The sequence below is a fragment of the Phycomyces blakesleeanus genome (genome assembly GCF_001638985.1).
Source record: "Phycomyces blakesleeanus NRRL 1555(-) unplaced genomic scaffold PHYBLscaffold_2, whole genome shotgun sequence".
In the NCBI taxonomy this organism is placed as follows: Eukaryota; Fungi; Mucoromycota; class Mucoromycetes; order Mucorales; family Phycomycetaceae; genus Phycomyces; species Phycomyces blakesleeanus.
The window spans coordinates 258,005-274,574 of record NW_017265135.1 but is presented as its reverse complement, the minus strand read 5'-3'; the positions used below and the strand labels follow the sequence as shown (position 1 = coordinate 274,574).

Sequence of the window (16,570 nt, the reverse complement as noted above, 5' to 3'; positions counted from 1 at the left end):
AAAGGAGACTGGTTGCGGTAAATAAAAAGGCTGTATACGGCGATTGAAATACTAACCTCCAAAAAGCTGTCAACCTTGTGAACCCATTTAACCTTATCACTACGCCTGGCCTCTATTGTTATTTTCTCCTCTTTTTCTCATGCTTTCTTCTTCTATTAAACAAGCCCTGAGGCGCATATCACCCACCCAGTCGGCACGATTGCATACTTCGAGAACGCTATTCTCGCCGCTTACCCCTCTTACTTGCGTTAAACACCCTGAGCTCAAGAGAAGCTCAGTGTATAAAGAGGTTCATATTCAATAATAATAATAATTATATGTTTTTTTTGATAATATTTCATCTAACAAAGCTTTCCCATCTAGTTACAAGAGGAAGATGTAGACTACTTTAGAACAGTCCTTTCACCTAACAATATCCTTTACCACCCTCAACCTGAAACACCAGAACAATCCATCCTTGCCCACCACAATGTGGACTGGTTCAATCTCTACCGTGGTACCTCTTCGTACGTCTCAAATTTAATTGTGTCGCTTATGCATTTCCAATTACTCACGCAACTCACGGGGTCATTAGGCTATGTCTATTTCCCACAAGTACCGACCAAGTGTCTCGTATCTTGCGCTATTGCAACGATAACCAGCTTGCTGTTGTACCTCAAGGAGGAAATACTGGAGTTAGTGGAGGTGCCGTTCCTGTGTTTGATGAAATCATTGTCAACATGTCCAAGATGAACACCGTCCGGTCTTTCGACAGTATTTCTGGAGTAGCTGTTGTAGATGCTGGTGTCATTCTTGAAGTTCTTGATCAGTATCTCGAACCCAAGGGACACATGGTACCCCTAGATCTCGGTGCTAAGGGATCCTGTCAGCTGGGCGGAAACGTGAGTACTAATGCAGGCGGCTTACGTTTGATGCGTTATGGAAATCTTCATGGAAATGTTCTAGGTCTTGAAGTCGTAAGTAACAACACTTTTGTCTCACAGATCCCTGTGTAGCCTTAACTCATCGTTTGATCGCTTTAGGTATTGGCTGACGGCACTATTCTCCACAACCTCTCGACACTCCGCAAGGATAATACCGGGTATGATTTGAAGCAGATGTTTATTGGTGCCGAGGGAACTCTTGGATTAGTAACTGGTGTTGCCCTGTCCACTCCAAGACGTGCAAAGGTAAAAGAAATTAAATAATGAATTGATTTATTGAAAATTTGATGAATTATAAATTCTTTCATAATAACAATCATACTAATACTAATAATAATCATCATTTCTGGTTTTTGGTTTTTACTGTAAATGCTTCCAGTCCACACATGTAGCCATGGTTGGTTTAACTTCATTTGAGCACGTTCAAAAGGCATTTGTGATGGCCAAAGAAGATCTGTCTGAGATTTTGTCGGGTAAGAATTTACCATTTTTTGTTCAAAAATCAAACCTTATTTATACTGAGTTTGTGAAAAATAGCTTTTGAATTCTGGGATCATGATTCAGTTGGTATGGTCAAGCAAGAGATGATGCAAGACACAGCTTACCCGATCCAAGGCAAACATGCTTTCTATGCCTTGCTCGAAACTCAAGGAAGTCGTGATGAGCATGACGAGGAAGTAAGCTTAGAATATACATATATGTATTATATCTGGTTCTTACAGCCAATATTCATACCACTGACCAGCTCTAATAAATTATTATGTACTAGAAACTCAATGATTATCTTGAACGTCTAATGGAGAGCGATATCGCAGCGGATGGTGTGATTGCTCAAGATAATACGCAAGTAAAGACCCTGTGGAGTTGGAGAGAAAAGATTCCTGAGTCAATGGCTAAAGCAGGAGTGGCTATGACTTACGATGTATCCATGGAGGTTCCTCTTCTGTACAAAATGGTTGAAGATGCTAAAAAGCACTTTGGTGAAAAAGGCTTGCTGGGCCCTGGAAAATTATATTCAAACTTGCTAGGCTTTGGCCACGTCGGAGATGGAGTAAGATCAACGTAAATGTAACATGATCAAGGCTAACATCTCCTAAACTAGAACTTGCATATCATGGCCAACGTGAACAACTTTGGCCATAAAGCCCAGGCTGACATGGATGAATTTGTGTTCAAGTGGGCTAGTAAGCTACCAAACCATATAAACTGATATATAGTGTTTTTAAATACTAATCAAATCAATACATTGTAGTTAAGCACAATGGATCAATTACAGCAGAACATGGAGTTGGTATTTCGAAAGTGGGCTACATGAATGATTGCAAGTCAGACATACAACTGAGCTTAATGCGCGCTATAAAGACTGTATTGGATCCAAAGGGAATCATGAACCCTTACAAGGTCATCCCCGAAAAGAGCAACAAACAGTAGCTTATGAACACATGGTACCCAAAAAACATACAAATTATATTTTCTTAATAGAATAGCTAAATAAATGAATCGATCAAAAGGCTATATGTCTGTCTTATTCAGAAGGAAGCCAAATACACCGGAAGTTTCCAACAACCAACGAGTCTTTTAAGAATAAGAATTAGGAATAGTAATAATAATGGCCTTTCTCATCATCACTGTATTATCTTGCCCTTTCTTTGTAATTGAATAAACAATCAAATTTTCGTTGGTCTGTAGATCACTTATATGACCTAATAGCATGATAGACATGACTTTACTAAATAAAGCTTTTTTTGTAAAAGTTGTACAAGGTTTCATTTTATGTTTTACATTTTAACTTGATACAGTATTCAGCGTCTTTACCCTCTAAAGATTAATCTTAGAGTACTACCAGCCAAGTTCCAAGCAGTTGTTTATTGTCAAACCAAGGTTTATTTTGTTTTATTTTTCGTTCTTAATATTTGATAAGGCCAAAATTAGCTGTTTTCTGGTTGTATTTCCAACAAGGTTATTATGTTCAAGTACTTGGATTTATGATTCATGTTATTATGATTTTATTTTAAATTCTATAATCTGGTGATATAAGTCTGACGAGTTTATTTCTTTAATTTCAACCGTTCATTAATAGGCCTTAAATATAGAGCCAAAACCAATATAACAAAAAAAAACAAATTACATAAAATTACCAAGAAACAAACTAAAAAAAAAAGAATATTGATTTATGTGAATATTTAAAATAGTTTATTTTACTATTAAGTTCTTTAAGCATCACCCTATAGCATTTATGTCAATTCAAATGAGTGAGCATGCCATCTCTATTGCATAATTTGTGCAATAGTAAGGCGCGCAGAGTCTATCCTAATCCTTGACTTTTGTATTCACTGACTATTTTATTTTTGGTGCAAGATACTGTGAAGGTAAATTGAATAAGCGTACTCCAAAATTCGTTTCCAAGTACTTTAGGGACCTTTTATTGCATTGGTTTAAATACGTACATGCTCTTAAAACATAACAAAACAAAGTTACTATAAATACTTGAGTTTTAGATGGTACTACAATGATTCTAGGTTTTTTATTCAGCTACTTTTTTTTAAAAGAAAAAAAAGAAAAATAACTAGAGCATACACTCAATATAAAATACACTATTTTTCTAGAGAAATTTTATGTTTCATTAAATGCCTGGTATACCATATTTCCCTTAATTAATAAGAATTCTCTGATTTTCCCTTGTCTTGAGTAAGTACCATCCCCTATATTATGTTTTTTTTTTGTATTCTAGCACCATTTTCTAAATTTACCGCCTAATATTGAAAGTATACCCACAGAAACCATGTGGTATAGTCAGTAGCCTTCTGCAAATTCAAACAAAAAAGCTTACATAGATATTTATATATATAAAATAGAAAGGAAAATATATTAAAACACACACACACGCAGGCAAATACAACAGGAATAGATTATAATTTTTCTCAAAGCATGACATCTGTTATTTATGCCACATACTAATTAAATTTATAGCAATGATTAAAAAAATAAATAAATACTAAAAGAGAACATCTCACAATCGAGCAAAGCAATACTGTACTAAAGCTGATAGATATGAACAAAAAGCTGATAATAGCGCACATATATAAAAGATATATAGCTTTCTCTTATTTATTTATATAAAAAAAAACAGTGGCTATTAATATATCTGGAGAGTATTTCTTATAGAGCAGATATTTGATGACTGTGATAAACAATTAATAAATAAACTATATTTGTTTATGATATAGTGAGTTCAAGCTACAATTATTCCTGCCGAATATGACTCGTGATATATAAATGTAAAAAGTACGGACAGCTTGCTTCACATTGAAGCATGTTTTCAAGGTCAATATATTAAGCTATGTTTCTATATTTTTACCAGTGTGTTATAATAATGTAAAGGCTATAGTTCATATACTTTATATAAATGTAGTGCAGAATAATATATCTTTGGATATTTAGAACTAAATAATCGTGTACATTTTCTATTTATCAGGACATTTTGTCCAATCATATTCTATAGCAGGAATGTGTGGCAAAGAACATTGATTTATAGACAGCTTTATAGTAGTTTATCTGTAATTTTTTTTTGATATTTTTGTAATATTGAATACGTTCAGCATGTATGGGAACTACTATCATAAAATTATTGTAAAAAAAAATTAAAATTCATGCATTTTCAAGGGAGACAAGGCCAAGCTAATGATCGATGCTTTAAAATGTGCTAGCTTTTTGGTTGTTCATATGCATGGCTTTATGTCAAATACCTCAAACAACAACAGAATATATCGCTAACCTTACTGATAAAACCAACTTTTGCAATACGCAGTTAATTTTAATGATGTGCCTAAATGTCTGTACGTCTGCAATATAGAGAAAAAAGAAAGTAACAAAGTCATTGTAAGCACTATGTAAATATTGAAGGACAAGACATTTATAAAATGCATTTACGGAATATAGAAATCATTTTTATTGGCCTAATCATTCTTAAAGATTAGTGTTAGAACCTAAAATATAGATTTGAGCAATTTAATAAAATATATTTCATTGTATTCCAAGAAACATCTATAAAAATATCAAAAAACCTGACGATTTGTAGGTGCTTATGCTTTTCTTTCTTCCAAAAGTCCATTTTACAGCTCCCACTATTTTCGCAGTATTTAATTGATCAAATATTGATTTATATATATATAACGTCTAATTTAACTTTATATATTTGAAGAAAGTGGTTTTATGAATCTAATACAAGAGATATATAAAAGGGAGTATCCTCCTCTCTTTCTTTTAGCTGATTTTTGTTTTTATTTGAAAATTTATTTGAAAGGAAAAATATTATAATATTCAACTTTCAATAAAAGTAAGGACATTATATAGAGGTAATGATTCATAATTCATTGCTTTGGTTTGTATAAACATATCTATATCTATTTTTTAAAATACTTTGAACGTTAATGCATATATAGATAGATAGATGTCTGCCCATTCAGCTCAAACAACCATTTACTATTTTGAGACACTTCCGTAACTTGTGTAAAAAAATACTTGAATTAGTTGATGGAATTATATGAGCTCCAGGTGTATTATCTCGTGAAATAAAGCATAGTACAAGCGTTTGCCCTTTAAGCTGCTTTCTCTTTGTATATAGTTATATTCTCGTCTGTCTTTGTATTTATTTTTATTTTTACTGCTGATTATGTTTTTAATATATATAAAGCCATGTGAATAAATTGAATTGAATTCAATAATCATAATAATCGATAAATGCTTAAAACACTGTGTAATAAGCTCACAGCTTGAAAGGAACTTGTAAAATCTCACAAAATTAAAGACCTTTGACTTGAAATATATATATCTTTACATGATTTGCTTAATAAGACGTGATATTCGAGATCAAAAATATTGTGCTGTTTATCGGCGGTTGTTGAAAATAAATATCTGATCCAGGTACTTGACAGATGTACCAGAAAAAATCCCAAGATTTGCTTGGCAAGATCAATTCTTATTTTTTTTTATAAATAAATGTCCGCTATAAAATTGTCCCAGCCAAGCTTTATATTTTATTTTTTATTTTTAAAAAATAAGGTCTTCACTTGGCACATACTTGTATGCTTTATAAGACAGTATATGATACATAATATTATTAAGAATCTAGTCAAATATACGGAAGAGCTATGTAAATATTAAAGGTATTTATTAGTGAGAATAACATGACGATATAAAAATCAAATAAAATATTATTATTTTTTGTTTTTGTTAAAGATCAAAAGTGAAGAAATGCTTGATCTTTATGCAAGTGGAGTTTAGCTTTCATAATTCCATTTTAGGAATTACTTGATTAAATACATCTTATCATAATTTTCTTATAGAATTCTTTCTTTTTTTTTAAAAATTTTATTTTTGGATTTATTTAGATTTAATATAGATGTTTTATTTTTATATTTTCAAATCATATTATCTAAAAGTAGGATATATGTAACAGCTGCAACTCATCAATAATATATTCCATTGATCAATTGCTACAGTCAGAACCCCGATTACCACTGAATAATATTGTCCGATAAATGTAACCTATGTAAAGATCAATTTAATGTAATTGAAAGAACACGGACCATAAAATAAAATAAAATAAAATAAAGTAAGAATATATACTTATAAGTTTGATACAATCTATCAAGTATATTACTATTATTGATTTTAATGCTGACAATAAACTTAGAGCTGTATCTTGAAAATACAATTAAAAATTATAACCCAAAAGTCGAATATTTACAAACAGAACAAAACTGGAAAATAGCTGTTTTCTTTTTCTTTTTAGCTCTTGAAAACCAACAATAAATAATTATGTATTTTAATAGCTTTGTTGTTTAGTATTGTATATTTACTAAATGTCTAAAGCAATGTCTTTCTCTATTTATTTTACTTTAATAAGATGTTTCAATACTACATAATTAAATATAAGTTAAACACCATGATAGTATTTAAAGTAGAATATTACATATAATACAGATTTTATTATTTAGAAATAGAAAATCCAATAAAACTGATTCTAAAAAGTAAAAACGAGCCCGTGAGGTTCAGGTGTATATGCGTATGTTTGTGTTATAATTATGTATATATATTATCTATACCATTAATAGCATCGTTCCTAGAACTCTTTAATAAACAAGCATTACATAAACGTGTGTTGAATTATAGTTTTTTTTATTTTAGAAAATAGCTTTAAAATAGAGCTATACATGCCACAAATTTTACGAAAGCTATTCATGTTAGATACGTAAAAAATAATAATATAATAATCGCGTTCTTGGTTAAGACATTTCGGATCGTGTATTGTATTGTATTGCACATAACTTAGTTAACAATTTCAAAACAAATCCTGGTATTCTTTAACTAAATTTATATTTATCTTTATCTTTATGTTTATACTTTACAAATATCACCGATTGGCCAGAGCGTCCGAATCCATATTTTCCCCCTCTCTGTCCAAAATTATTTGCTTATTCCAAGTTAAAGTCAAATATTGTATAAATAGCCGACCATTTTTTTTCGAGCTTCATTTTTTATACAAAACATCTTACCACATCTTCCTTTCAACATAAAAAAAAACAATAATTCCATTGATAAATTCTCTTATTTTTTCTCTACACGCTCATTCTCACAATGACAATCTCGGATTATGACCGACTATCGTCGTCAACAAACCAAACCTTTCAAGGGGAAACAATCACCCCTTTTCTATCAGTTGATATCAATGATAAAAGAACTTTGGGAGAAACCGAGTTTCGATCTGAAAATTTCTCGATTCAGAATGTCAACGAAGAAGAATCAAACACCAAAAAGAAGAATAAGAAAGAAAGGGAGCCTAGGGTCGGCTTCTGGTCAATATTTCGATACTCAACTCCTCTCGACAAGTTTATGATTTCAATCGCTTTTATCTGCTCTATCATGCTCGGTGCAGTTCAGCCATTGTCCATTGCTGTTCTCGGCGCATTCTTAAAAAAACTCCAGGTGGCCGCAGAAAACAATGAAAATATCCTGGATGCTACTGTTGGACAAATTCTTATTTTCGCATACCTTGGCGCTTTCATCACATTTGCTGCCTATACTGCCAACACACTCTGGGTCATAAGTGGTGAAAATCAAGCCCGTCGCATTCGCCAACTATATGTCCATGCAATTATTCGTCAAGACATGGCTTGGTTTGATAAGGCTGGTGAAGGCTCGCTTAACACCCGTCTTACCGTCGATACCCAGATGATCCAAGAAGGCATTTCTGAAAAGTTTGGCTTGTATGTTACATCTATTGCCCAGTGCTTTGTTGGATTCTGTGCCTCTTTTGCCATCGGTTGGAGACTTGCTATTGTCATGCTTGCCCCTATGCCGCTTATTGTTGGCGTTAGTATCATATCTGGCTCGCTTACCACTAAGTACACTCTCAAAACTCAGAACAGTTATGCTGAGGCTGGCTCAATTGCTGAACAAGTCTTTTCTGGTGTTCGCACAGTCTATTCTTACTCTCTTCAAGGCCGGTTCTCTGATTTGTATAATCTCAAGCTCGATAAAGCCATGCAGACCGGTATCAAGCGAGGATTCGTCTCTAGTATTGGCTTGGGCTCATCTATGTTCATTCTTTTTGCTACTTACTCCCTTTCATTTTGGTACGGCGCGAAACTCGTCTTTGATGGTGTCATTGGTGCTGCTTTTGTCCTTATGGTGTTCTTCTGTATGATTATGGGCGCCATGTCCATCACTCAGATTCCTCCTAGTCTAGCCGTCATCTCTGCTGCTCGTGGCGCGGCTTTCAAGATATTTATGACTATTGAACGCGTTCCTGACATTGATTCTGATTCGACCGAAGGTAGCAAGCCCCATAAAGTCATCGGCAATCTTGAGTTCCGAAATGTTCAATTCACTTATCCCACTCGCCCTGATGTTCCTATTCTGAAGTCCCTCAACCTCAAGATTCGTTCGGGACAGACTGTTGCTTTTGTTGGGCCCTCTGGTTCCGGAAAATCAACTAGTATTCAGCTCATTCAGCGCTTTTATGATCCTCTCGGTGGTCAAGTCTTTCTCGATGGCCAGGATCTCAAGTCTTACAATGTTGCATGGTTACGCTCTCAGATCGGTGTTGTCAGTCAGGAACCCGTGTTATTCAATATGTCAATCTTTCAAAATCTGCTGATGGGGTATTCTCGAGAAGTCCCCAAAGAAGAAGTAATCGATGCCTGTAAACAAGCCAACTGTCACTCTTTCATTTCAGAATTACCCCAAGGTTACAACACTCTTGTTGGTGAACACGGTGGTATGCTTTCTGGCGGCCAAAAACAGCGCATTGCTATCGCTCGTGCCATTATCAAGAACCCTTCAATACTGTTACTTGATGAAGTAAGTAAAATAACAATAGTACTCTTATTATTAAACACTATAACTAAAACTGGTTTATTTTAATTTTAGGCCACTTCTGCTCTTGATACCCAGTCTGAGCGTCTAGTCCAAAAAGCTCTTGATGCCGCCTCCGCCAACCGTACCACCATTATTATTGCACATCGTCTCTCTACTATCTGCAACGCCGACTTAATTGTTGTTATGCAACATGGTGATCTTATTGAGCAAGGAACTCATAATCAGCTGCTTTCACTTGGTGGTGTTTACTCGGAACTTGTTGCAAAGCAACAGATTGAAACTTCCAGAGCCGAAGATGCAGTAGAAGATGACGACAAAGACGACATAATTGTCCATAGTAATATATCGGAACTCAACAATGAGTACCATTCTAACAAAGATATCGATGTTCAATTTAAACGCTCTCAATCCATGCGCCTCTCCAAGTTTAATACTGCTACATCTGTTGACGCCTTTGAAATGAAACGTCTTAAAGAAAAAGGGATTAAGGAGGCTTCCAAGCAACAATCTGCGCCTGTTAGTAGAGTAATTCGTATGATGCGTCCAGAATGGCATCTGATGGCAGCCGGCGTCTGTGGTTCCGCAATTGCCGGTGCTGTATTTCCTTGTTTTGCACTCGTTTTTTCATTTACTATTTCAGCTATCACATTCCACGGTAAAGAGGCTTCTTCACCGTTCCAGGGTACCAATCTGTACTCATTTATTTTTCTTGTTATTGGTATTGCCGCCTTCTTTGGATTTGCCGCCCAGACATTCTTCTTTGAGCTTTCTGGAGAACGCTTCACAAAACGCTTCCGTGGTGAGATATTCCAGACTCTGATGCGCCAAGATATTGGTTTCTATGATAGCCCGGATAATAGTCTCGGTACGTTGACATCAAAGCTTGCTATCGATGCCAAGAATGTAAACGAAATGGTCACCAAGTCATGGGGTGATATTACCCAGATCATTACTACCGGTATTACCGGTAAGTTTTATTGTAGTCAAAGATTTGAAGAAAAACGTAATATTAACATTCTTAATTTATACTTTAAAGGATTTGCTATTGCTTTCTCGCAAAGCTGGCTTTTGACTTTGGTTGTACTGTGTATAACTCCTTTTATTATGGGCTCAACTGCCTATGAGGCAAGAATCAATCGTGGCTTTGAAGACAAGTCCAAGAAAGCCAATGAGCAGAGTGGTGAAGTCGCCGGCGAAGCCATTAAAGAAATCCGTACAGTTGTTGCTCTTAATAAACAAGCTTACTTTGAAGACAAGTACTACAAGGCTACTGAGTATCCTCACACACTCGCTAGACGTAAGGCATGGACTTCCTCAATTGGTTTTGGCCTTCAGCAGGGTATTGTTTTATTCACATATGCGGTGGCTTTCTATACTGGTATCCGTCTGATGTCCGAAGGCAAAATTGACTTCACTAATATGTTTGGAACTACAATGACTATTATTACTACCGCACAAGTTATCGGCCGTGCCAGTGTCTTCACCTCCATATTCGCAAAGGCCAAGTACTCTGCCATTGCTGCCTTTGAAATCATTGACCGTGTTCCTTCTATTGACCCTGAACTGGAAGGAATTGAACCCCACTCTTCCCAAATTTCTGGTGATATTGCATTTGAGAACATCACTTTCCGTTACCCAGCTCGTCCTGACATTTCTATTTTTAATGGTGACTTCAATTTTACTGGAAAGGCAGGTCATACTATTGCACTTGTTGGGCCTTCCGGCTGTGGAAAATCTACTACTATCGGTATGCTTCAGCGTTGGTACGATCCTATCTCTGGTACTGTTCGTCTTGATGAAAGCAATGTCAATAAGTATTCTGTTGGTAACCTCCGAAGTCATATGGCTCTGGTTGGTCAGGAGCCTGTTCTGTTTGATATGACCATTGGTGAAAACATCCGTTTTGGCGTCGATTCTAATAAGAGCGTTACTCAAGACATGGTCGAGGATGCCTGTCGTGCTGCAAATATTCACAAGTTTATCATCAGCCTTCCGCTCGGATATGACACTCGAGTTGGCGACAAAGGCTCTCAATTGTCTGGTGGCCAGAAACAACGTATTTCAATCGCACGTGCGTTGATTCGCAAGCCTCGTGTGTTACTTTTGGATGAAGCAACTTCCGCTTTGGATTCAGAATCAGAAAAACTTGTTCAAACGGCTATTGATAATATTTTGGAAGAAGGTGGTCGCACTACTATTACTATTGCTCATCGTCTGTCTACAATTCAAAGGGCTGACCTCATCTGTGTCATTAAAGGTGGTCGTGTTGTTGAACAAGGAACACACTGGGAATTGCTCAAACTGAATGGTGTCTATAATTCTCTTGTACGCCAGCAATCTCTTAATGCAAACTAGGATATCAATATTACAATAAAGGAATATATACCTTCTACTACTTATATTTTGACTTTTCATATTCTTATACACATTGTCTACACATTATTTTATTTTATTTCAAGAAAACAAACTGCTTTTTATAATACGAATTGTCGAATCTATAACATTTGTATTGGCAAAATTAACAAAATGTTAAGTTTATATTTATGGTTACAAAATTATTCCCAGCTATTTCTGCATTTTCATAGAATATTGACCCCATTTTATTAGTTGGTACTATTAAGTATAAGCATCTACAGAATATAATTAAATATCTAATATAATGATTTAATCCCAATCCATTCTGATACTTCATTTGGTTCACTCTACCATTCATAAATATACACTAATTTCTAATCTTTAATAAAGTTCTTACAAAAAATTGTGTGGAAAATATATATAAAAAGCTGAAAAATTATAAAAAGATCATAGACAGATTACAAGTACATAAGCTCGTCTTGACAGTTATGCATATTAGTTTTTTGGCCTACAAATTTTAAGGAACCACCATACTGTGGTTCAAGGAGTTTAATTTTTTTTAAGTATTCTTTATTGGTAGAGCCGTCGCGCTTGTCGCGCGATGGAGTTTAAATTATAGCAACCTCTTTGTAAAATTCTCGTGTGACTTTTAGATTATTTATGAGTGACGTCAGAGCTTTATTATTCAGTATAACAACCAACTTGTAAACTAGCATAAGCATTATGAGCACCTTTAGTAAAGCGAATGCTTCTCCTTCAAGGCTCCAAACACCTGGTTGTTGCTGCCATCCCTTTTGCATCTTATTTGCTTGAGGCTCAACCAATAGGCTTGGAGTTACTTGCCGGAGTCAAAAGGGCACATCCTCTAAGCAAGCATCGGTGCTTGTTATGGTGGGCAGCCGAGGTATGCATTCATGATTTTTTAGGCAAGGTTTGTGATCTCCACCTTTAGTAAAGCGAAGGCTTCTCCTTCAAGCTCCCAATTACCTGGTTGGCGCTGCCATCCCTCTTGCATCTTATTTGCTTGAGGCTCAACCAATAGGCTTGGGTTAGTTTGTTGGAGTCAAAAGGGAATATCCTCTAAGCATATATTATTACATGTTATGGTGGGCAGCCGAGGTATTCTGGAGTCACCCTTGCCAAAAATATATAAAGTAAGTTATTGGCTTTAGATATATAAAGTCCTTTTGATAAAAAGTATATTAATTATTATCTTTCTTTTCAAATATATGGTGCAATCGATAACCTCACGTCCGAGAGTTGTTAGCCATTAAACAAAGTATATAAATAAAACACTCACTTTTTCTTTATTTCTTTTTCAAAATATGGAAATAAAATTTGATTTATCATCCTACTCATTTACTGTAATGATGAAAACAAGTGTGCTTCAAAAAAGACCGTGCTTCTTTTCACCGAGCTGGCAATATCAATATAACACCAAGTATATACATTTGTCAAAGAAAGACCTTGCCAACATTACGGCCGTAACAATATTTCTTTTTATATTATCAAAAGTTCCAGAAAAGTAATAAAGGATATCGATCTTCCTTTACTTACAAGATATATTAGACAATCTAAAAAGTATATAATGAGAAATAAAAGACAAATGGTCTATTTCACTACATTTTCCATTTTTGTAGGAAGGAGCGCTTATCGTTGTGAGCGTATATTAAAGCATTTCATCATTAAAAAATATATCTGCTAACGTTTCTTACAGTTAGTATATTTTGGGATTATAAAAACAATTTCCCAAAGCTTCTATCCTAACAAGCTAGATGTACGAAGCATATTTCGTACTGAATCCGTTAGAGCCACTGGAAGTAATTGGTTGCACTCGGCTTGGAATGTTTTCTCGACCACTTGCTGTCCAAGTAAACCTATCTGTTTATTTTTATGAATACCAAGAACAAATATAATTACACTACTTACATAAAGCTGTGCCATCAGTTCAAAGACCTTAATCCACATTGGCATTTCCTGCCAACGACTAGGTAATTTTGCGCTTCTGAGTTCTAAAAAGAGCCATTTGTCTTTATCATATAGAGATGCTTGGGTAAGAGTGAGTGTCTTGACAATGCATTGGACACCATATACTTCTTGTTTTTTAGCAGTAGAGAATGAGGCATCTCGATTATCCATTATTTTGGCTCTCAATGCATCAGTACAAAGTCTGACGAGCTTTAATGAGTCGCCTAAGACATGATCTATATTTTCTGTGCTTGTTCCTCCTGATGATTCCATGAATATCTTTTCTTCTTGGGAAGCTGTTTGGCCCAGTCCATCCATATACCTTCGCTCTCCTTGTTGCCATACTCCCGGAACCAATGAACTAGCCATATGACTATTTGACATCTTTTCGCACCTATTGAATTTGTCAGATCTCCCCAAAGGTACCATATAATCGCTCTATTACCAGTCAAAAACTACAATGTTGTCCGTACAGCCTAAATATTTAAATAAAGGTATAACTCTTTCGCACCAGAATGTTCGTTCTCCATCTCCTTGTGGGATATTTTGTAAGCAGGTACCCCAAAAATCGGTCAAAGTCAAGCATATAAATTGAAATAGGTTTCGTTCTTGTGTATTCCAATGACTTGCTTTGTTGAATTCTATCCACAGTTTGGTTGGGAACCCTTCTTGTTCATATTGTAAGATTTCTTTGAGAATATTGAATAAAGTGGGGAACTTGCTTAGTGCTGCGCATGAGAACTGATCAGAGCGAGTACTCTCAAGAATATTGATAATATCTGGCGGAAGAAGTGAGGTAGGTGTGCTGTTCATGGCTATGATGCAGCTGGATTGTAGTCGATATACTTCTGCATGAGTCCACTTTGGCTTGTGAGGAGAAAATTGATCTCTAGAAGGTCTCTTGATAAAGTTGGACTCTGTACAGCCACTTGAAGTCTGTAATATTTTTAGTAACTGTAATTGCTATAACTAATTATTGTTTTTACCTCATTAAGCCACCAATCTTCTTCAACTTCTTTCAGTTCTTCATTGCATATTTTCTTTTCGCTGCATAAGCCTTCTGTTAAAAACTTAAATAAGCAATATTTAAAACAGTGTAATTTTGGTACCTACCTTTTTTCGAGTCAAGATCCGTGTCTTTTCTTAGATTTTTAGTGCTACAGGCTACATGTTTGTCCATATTTTACTTTTAGATTTATACAAAGCTTGGGTGTAAATACATACCTTCATTGGTTGCTTCCATATCATGTTTAATGTCCTCTCGTAATGTATCAAGACAACTTTCAGTCACGTCAACCGACAAGATTTTGCTTTTTTCTATGATATTTTTGCGTTTTTTGACATATTCGCTTTCATTAAGTTCAACTCGCATGCCTCGATAACTATCTATAAATTGTCGTTCAAACTGCTTCGTAGTCAGATACAAAGTACAGCGACTAGCGAAAGTAGCAACAGGCTTTGGAATGCTAGATGTGTTTGCGATCTCTTCAAAGCAATTAGAAAGTAACTGAAGACAATCCTTTGGCCCTGTACTTCTGATTCTATGTTCCGGCAGATTTCTAACAATCTGACCCGGATTAACCCAATCCTGGGCAAATAAGTTTCCTAGCAATCCTCCAGTTTTCCTGATTACAACAGGATCCAGACGATAATGAGCATATTTTGGAACACTTCTCGGTTTAGTAATCCTTGATGATTTTTGTAAATGATTATCTTTTGGCATGATTGAATGGCCAAATTCAGGTTGTTTTGAATCGCTCTATTTATTCCACAGCGTTACTTTTAAAGCCAAAACGCGGTAATCGGAGGAGAAAGTCTTTTTCTTGCGCACACGCCCGCAAAAACAGAACCTTTACAGATTCAAACGTAAGGGTGGCACTCTTGTTGATACAGTAAAGACTATAAGATTTTTATATAATCAGTATGCTTAATACACATAAATTCTTGCTTTTATTTATTTATTTATTTATTTTGGCAACCCTTTAGGTATGTTTACCTGGGTAATTTTTATCTCTAATCTACGTTTTGACTCATGACAACTTTCCCATTATGTTTCCTTATCTATGGGGTATAAAAGCCCAGAGCTTTCATCAACAGCCTAGAGCCTAGAATGATATATCATTATAAACAAGGCAAATATATCTTATTTGTATATCCCAATTAATTGAGGATTGAGAAAAAAAACCCCATGCTCATATACTTTAGGAAATGCCGGGTCTTTTAATGTATATGGATTAAATACTATAAGCATACATGTTTGTAAAATATTTGCTGTAAGCTGTGTGTACCCAAGGATACACAATCTTACTGTATTTGTGGTTGCGCCTACTTTGAGTAACATGGATCTTTTGTTTATGACAACCAGAAAACTGTTTTCTGATCTCTTCTCCTATTTTTCGAAAAAAAGGAGGCAGTATATAGCCTCACTGGCTCCCTCAACCGAAAGCAAAGTGAAGAAAAGCAATTAAAAAAGATTCTTTGCAGCAATATTTTATAGCTATTTGACAAATGTGCGTCACTATTATTGATAGAAAGTTTAATGAAAAACACATTATGATTATTAATCTTTGATTCACACAATATACTAGAGCATGCTCATTTTGCTTTCTTTAATGGATTTTGCTTTGTGTAAAATGTTATAAGTAGTAGCTCATTATTTTCAATGTACTCTAAAGACTAAGGAGTGTGTTTCCTATATTAAATTCAATCTAATATTAGTATTATTTATTCACCAACAATATTCTTGTGTTTCATTAATTGAGGTAAAGAGGATGTATTTAGCCAAAGCCGTTAGAGCATCTTCAGAGTATTTTCAGCAGTGAGTTAACTTTTAATTTATCTAAAGCCAAACACCGCCACTTTAACTAAATATTTAAATTTAAAGTAAAAGTGAAGTTAAAGTCAACTGCTGGAGATGCTCTTACACATAGTAATGTTCTTTC

The 16,570-nt window shown here is 34.9% G+C and overlaps 4 protein-coding genes across 4 annotated transcripts; 3 read left to right on the top strand and 1 right to left on the bottom strand.

Moving 5' to 3' along the window:
• Positions 1–139: 139 nt before the first annotated feature.
• Positions 140–2,552, top strand: PHYBLDRAFT_75427 (hypothetical protein; the record flags this gene model as incomplete). The annotated part of the gene is made up of 9 exons (XM_018443057.1): positions 140–289; positions 364–506; positions 575–956; positions 1,023–1,169; positions 1,303–1,396; positions 1,461–1,600; positions 1,693–1,974; positions 2,026–2,107; positions 2,176–2,552. The coding sequence occupies 9 exons, from the start codon at positions 140–142 to the stop codon at positions 2,352–2,354; spliced, it is 1,599 nt and encodes a 532-aa protein (XP_018297211.1). The 3' UTR covers positions 2,355–2,552.
• Positions 2,553–7,847: 5,295 nt separating this feature from the next.
• On the top strand, positions 7,848–11,660 carry PHYBLDRAFT_154082 (hypothetical protein; the record flags this gene model as incomplete). The annotated part of the gene is made up of 3 exons (XM_018433295.1): positions 7,848–9,287; positions 9,357–10,272; positions 10,342–11,660. 3 exons carry the CDS (start codon positions 7,848–7,850, stop codon positions 11,658–11,660), a joined length of 3,675 nt encoding a protein of 1,224 aa, XP_018297210.1.
• Positions 11,661–12,405: 745 nt separating this feature from the next.
• PHYBLDRAFT_139205 (hypothetical protein) lies at positions 12,406–12,713 on the top strand (the record flags this gene model as incomplete). The annotated part of the gene is made up of 2 exons (XM_018430179.1): positions 12,406–12,564; positions 12,618–12,713. 2 exons carry the CDS (start codon positions 12,406–12,408, stop codon positions 12,711–12,713), a joined length of 255 nt encoding a protein of 84 aa, XP_018297209.1.
• A 705-nt stretch (positions 12,714–13,418) lies between these two features.
• PHYBLDRAFT_178999 (hypothetical protein) lies at positions 13,419–15,413 on the bottom strand (the record flags this gene model as incomplete). Its single annotated transcript, XM_018438074.1, has 6 exons — positions 14,853–15,413; positions 14,742–14,792; positions 14,615–14,688; positions 14,130–14,564; positions 13,590–14,066; positions 13,419–13,541 (listed from the first exon to the last, which is right to left on the bottom strand). Exons 1-6 carry the CDS (start codon positions 15,349–15,351, stop codon positions 13,419–13,421), a joined length of 1,659 nt encoding a protein of 552 aa, XP_018297208.1. The 5' UTR covers positions 15,352–15,413.
• Positions 15,414–16,570: the final 1,157 nt, after the last annotated feature.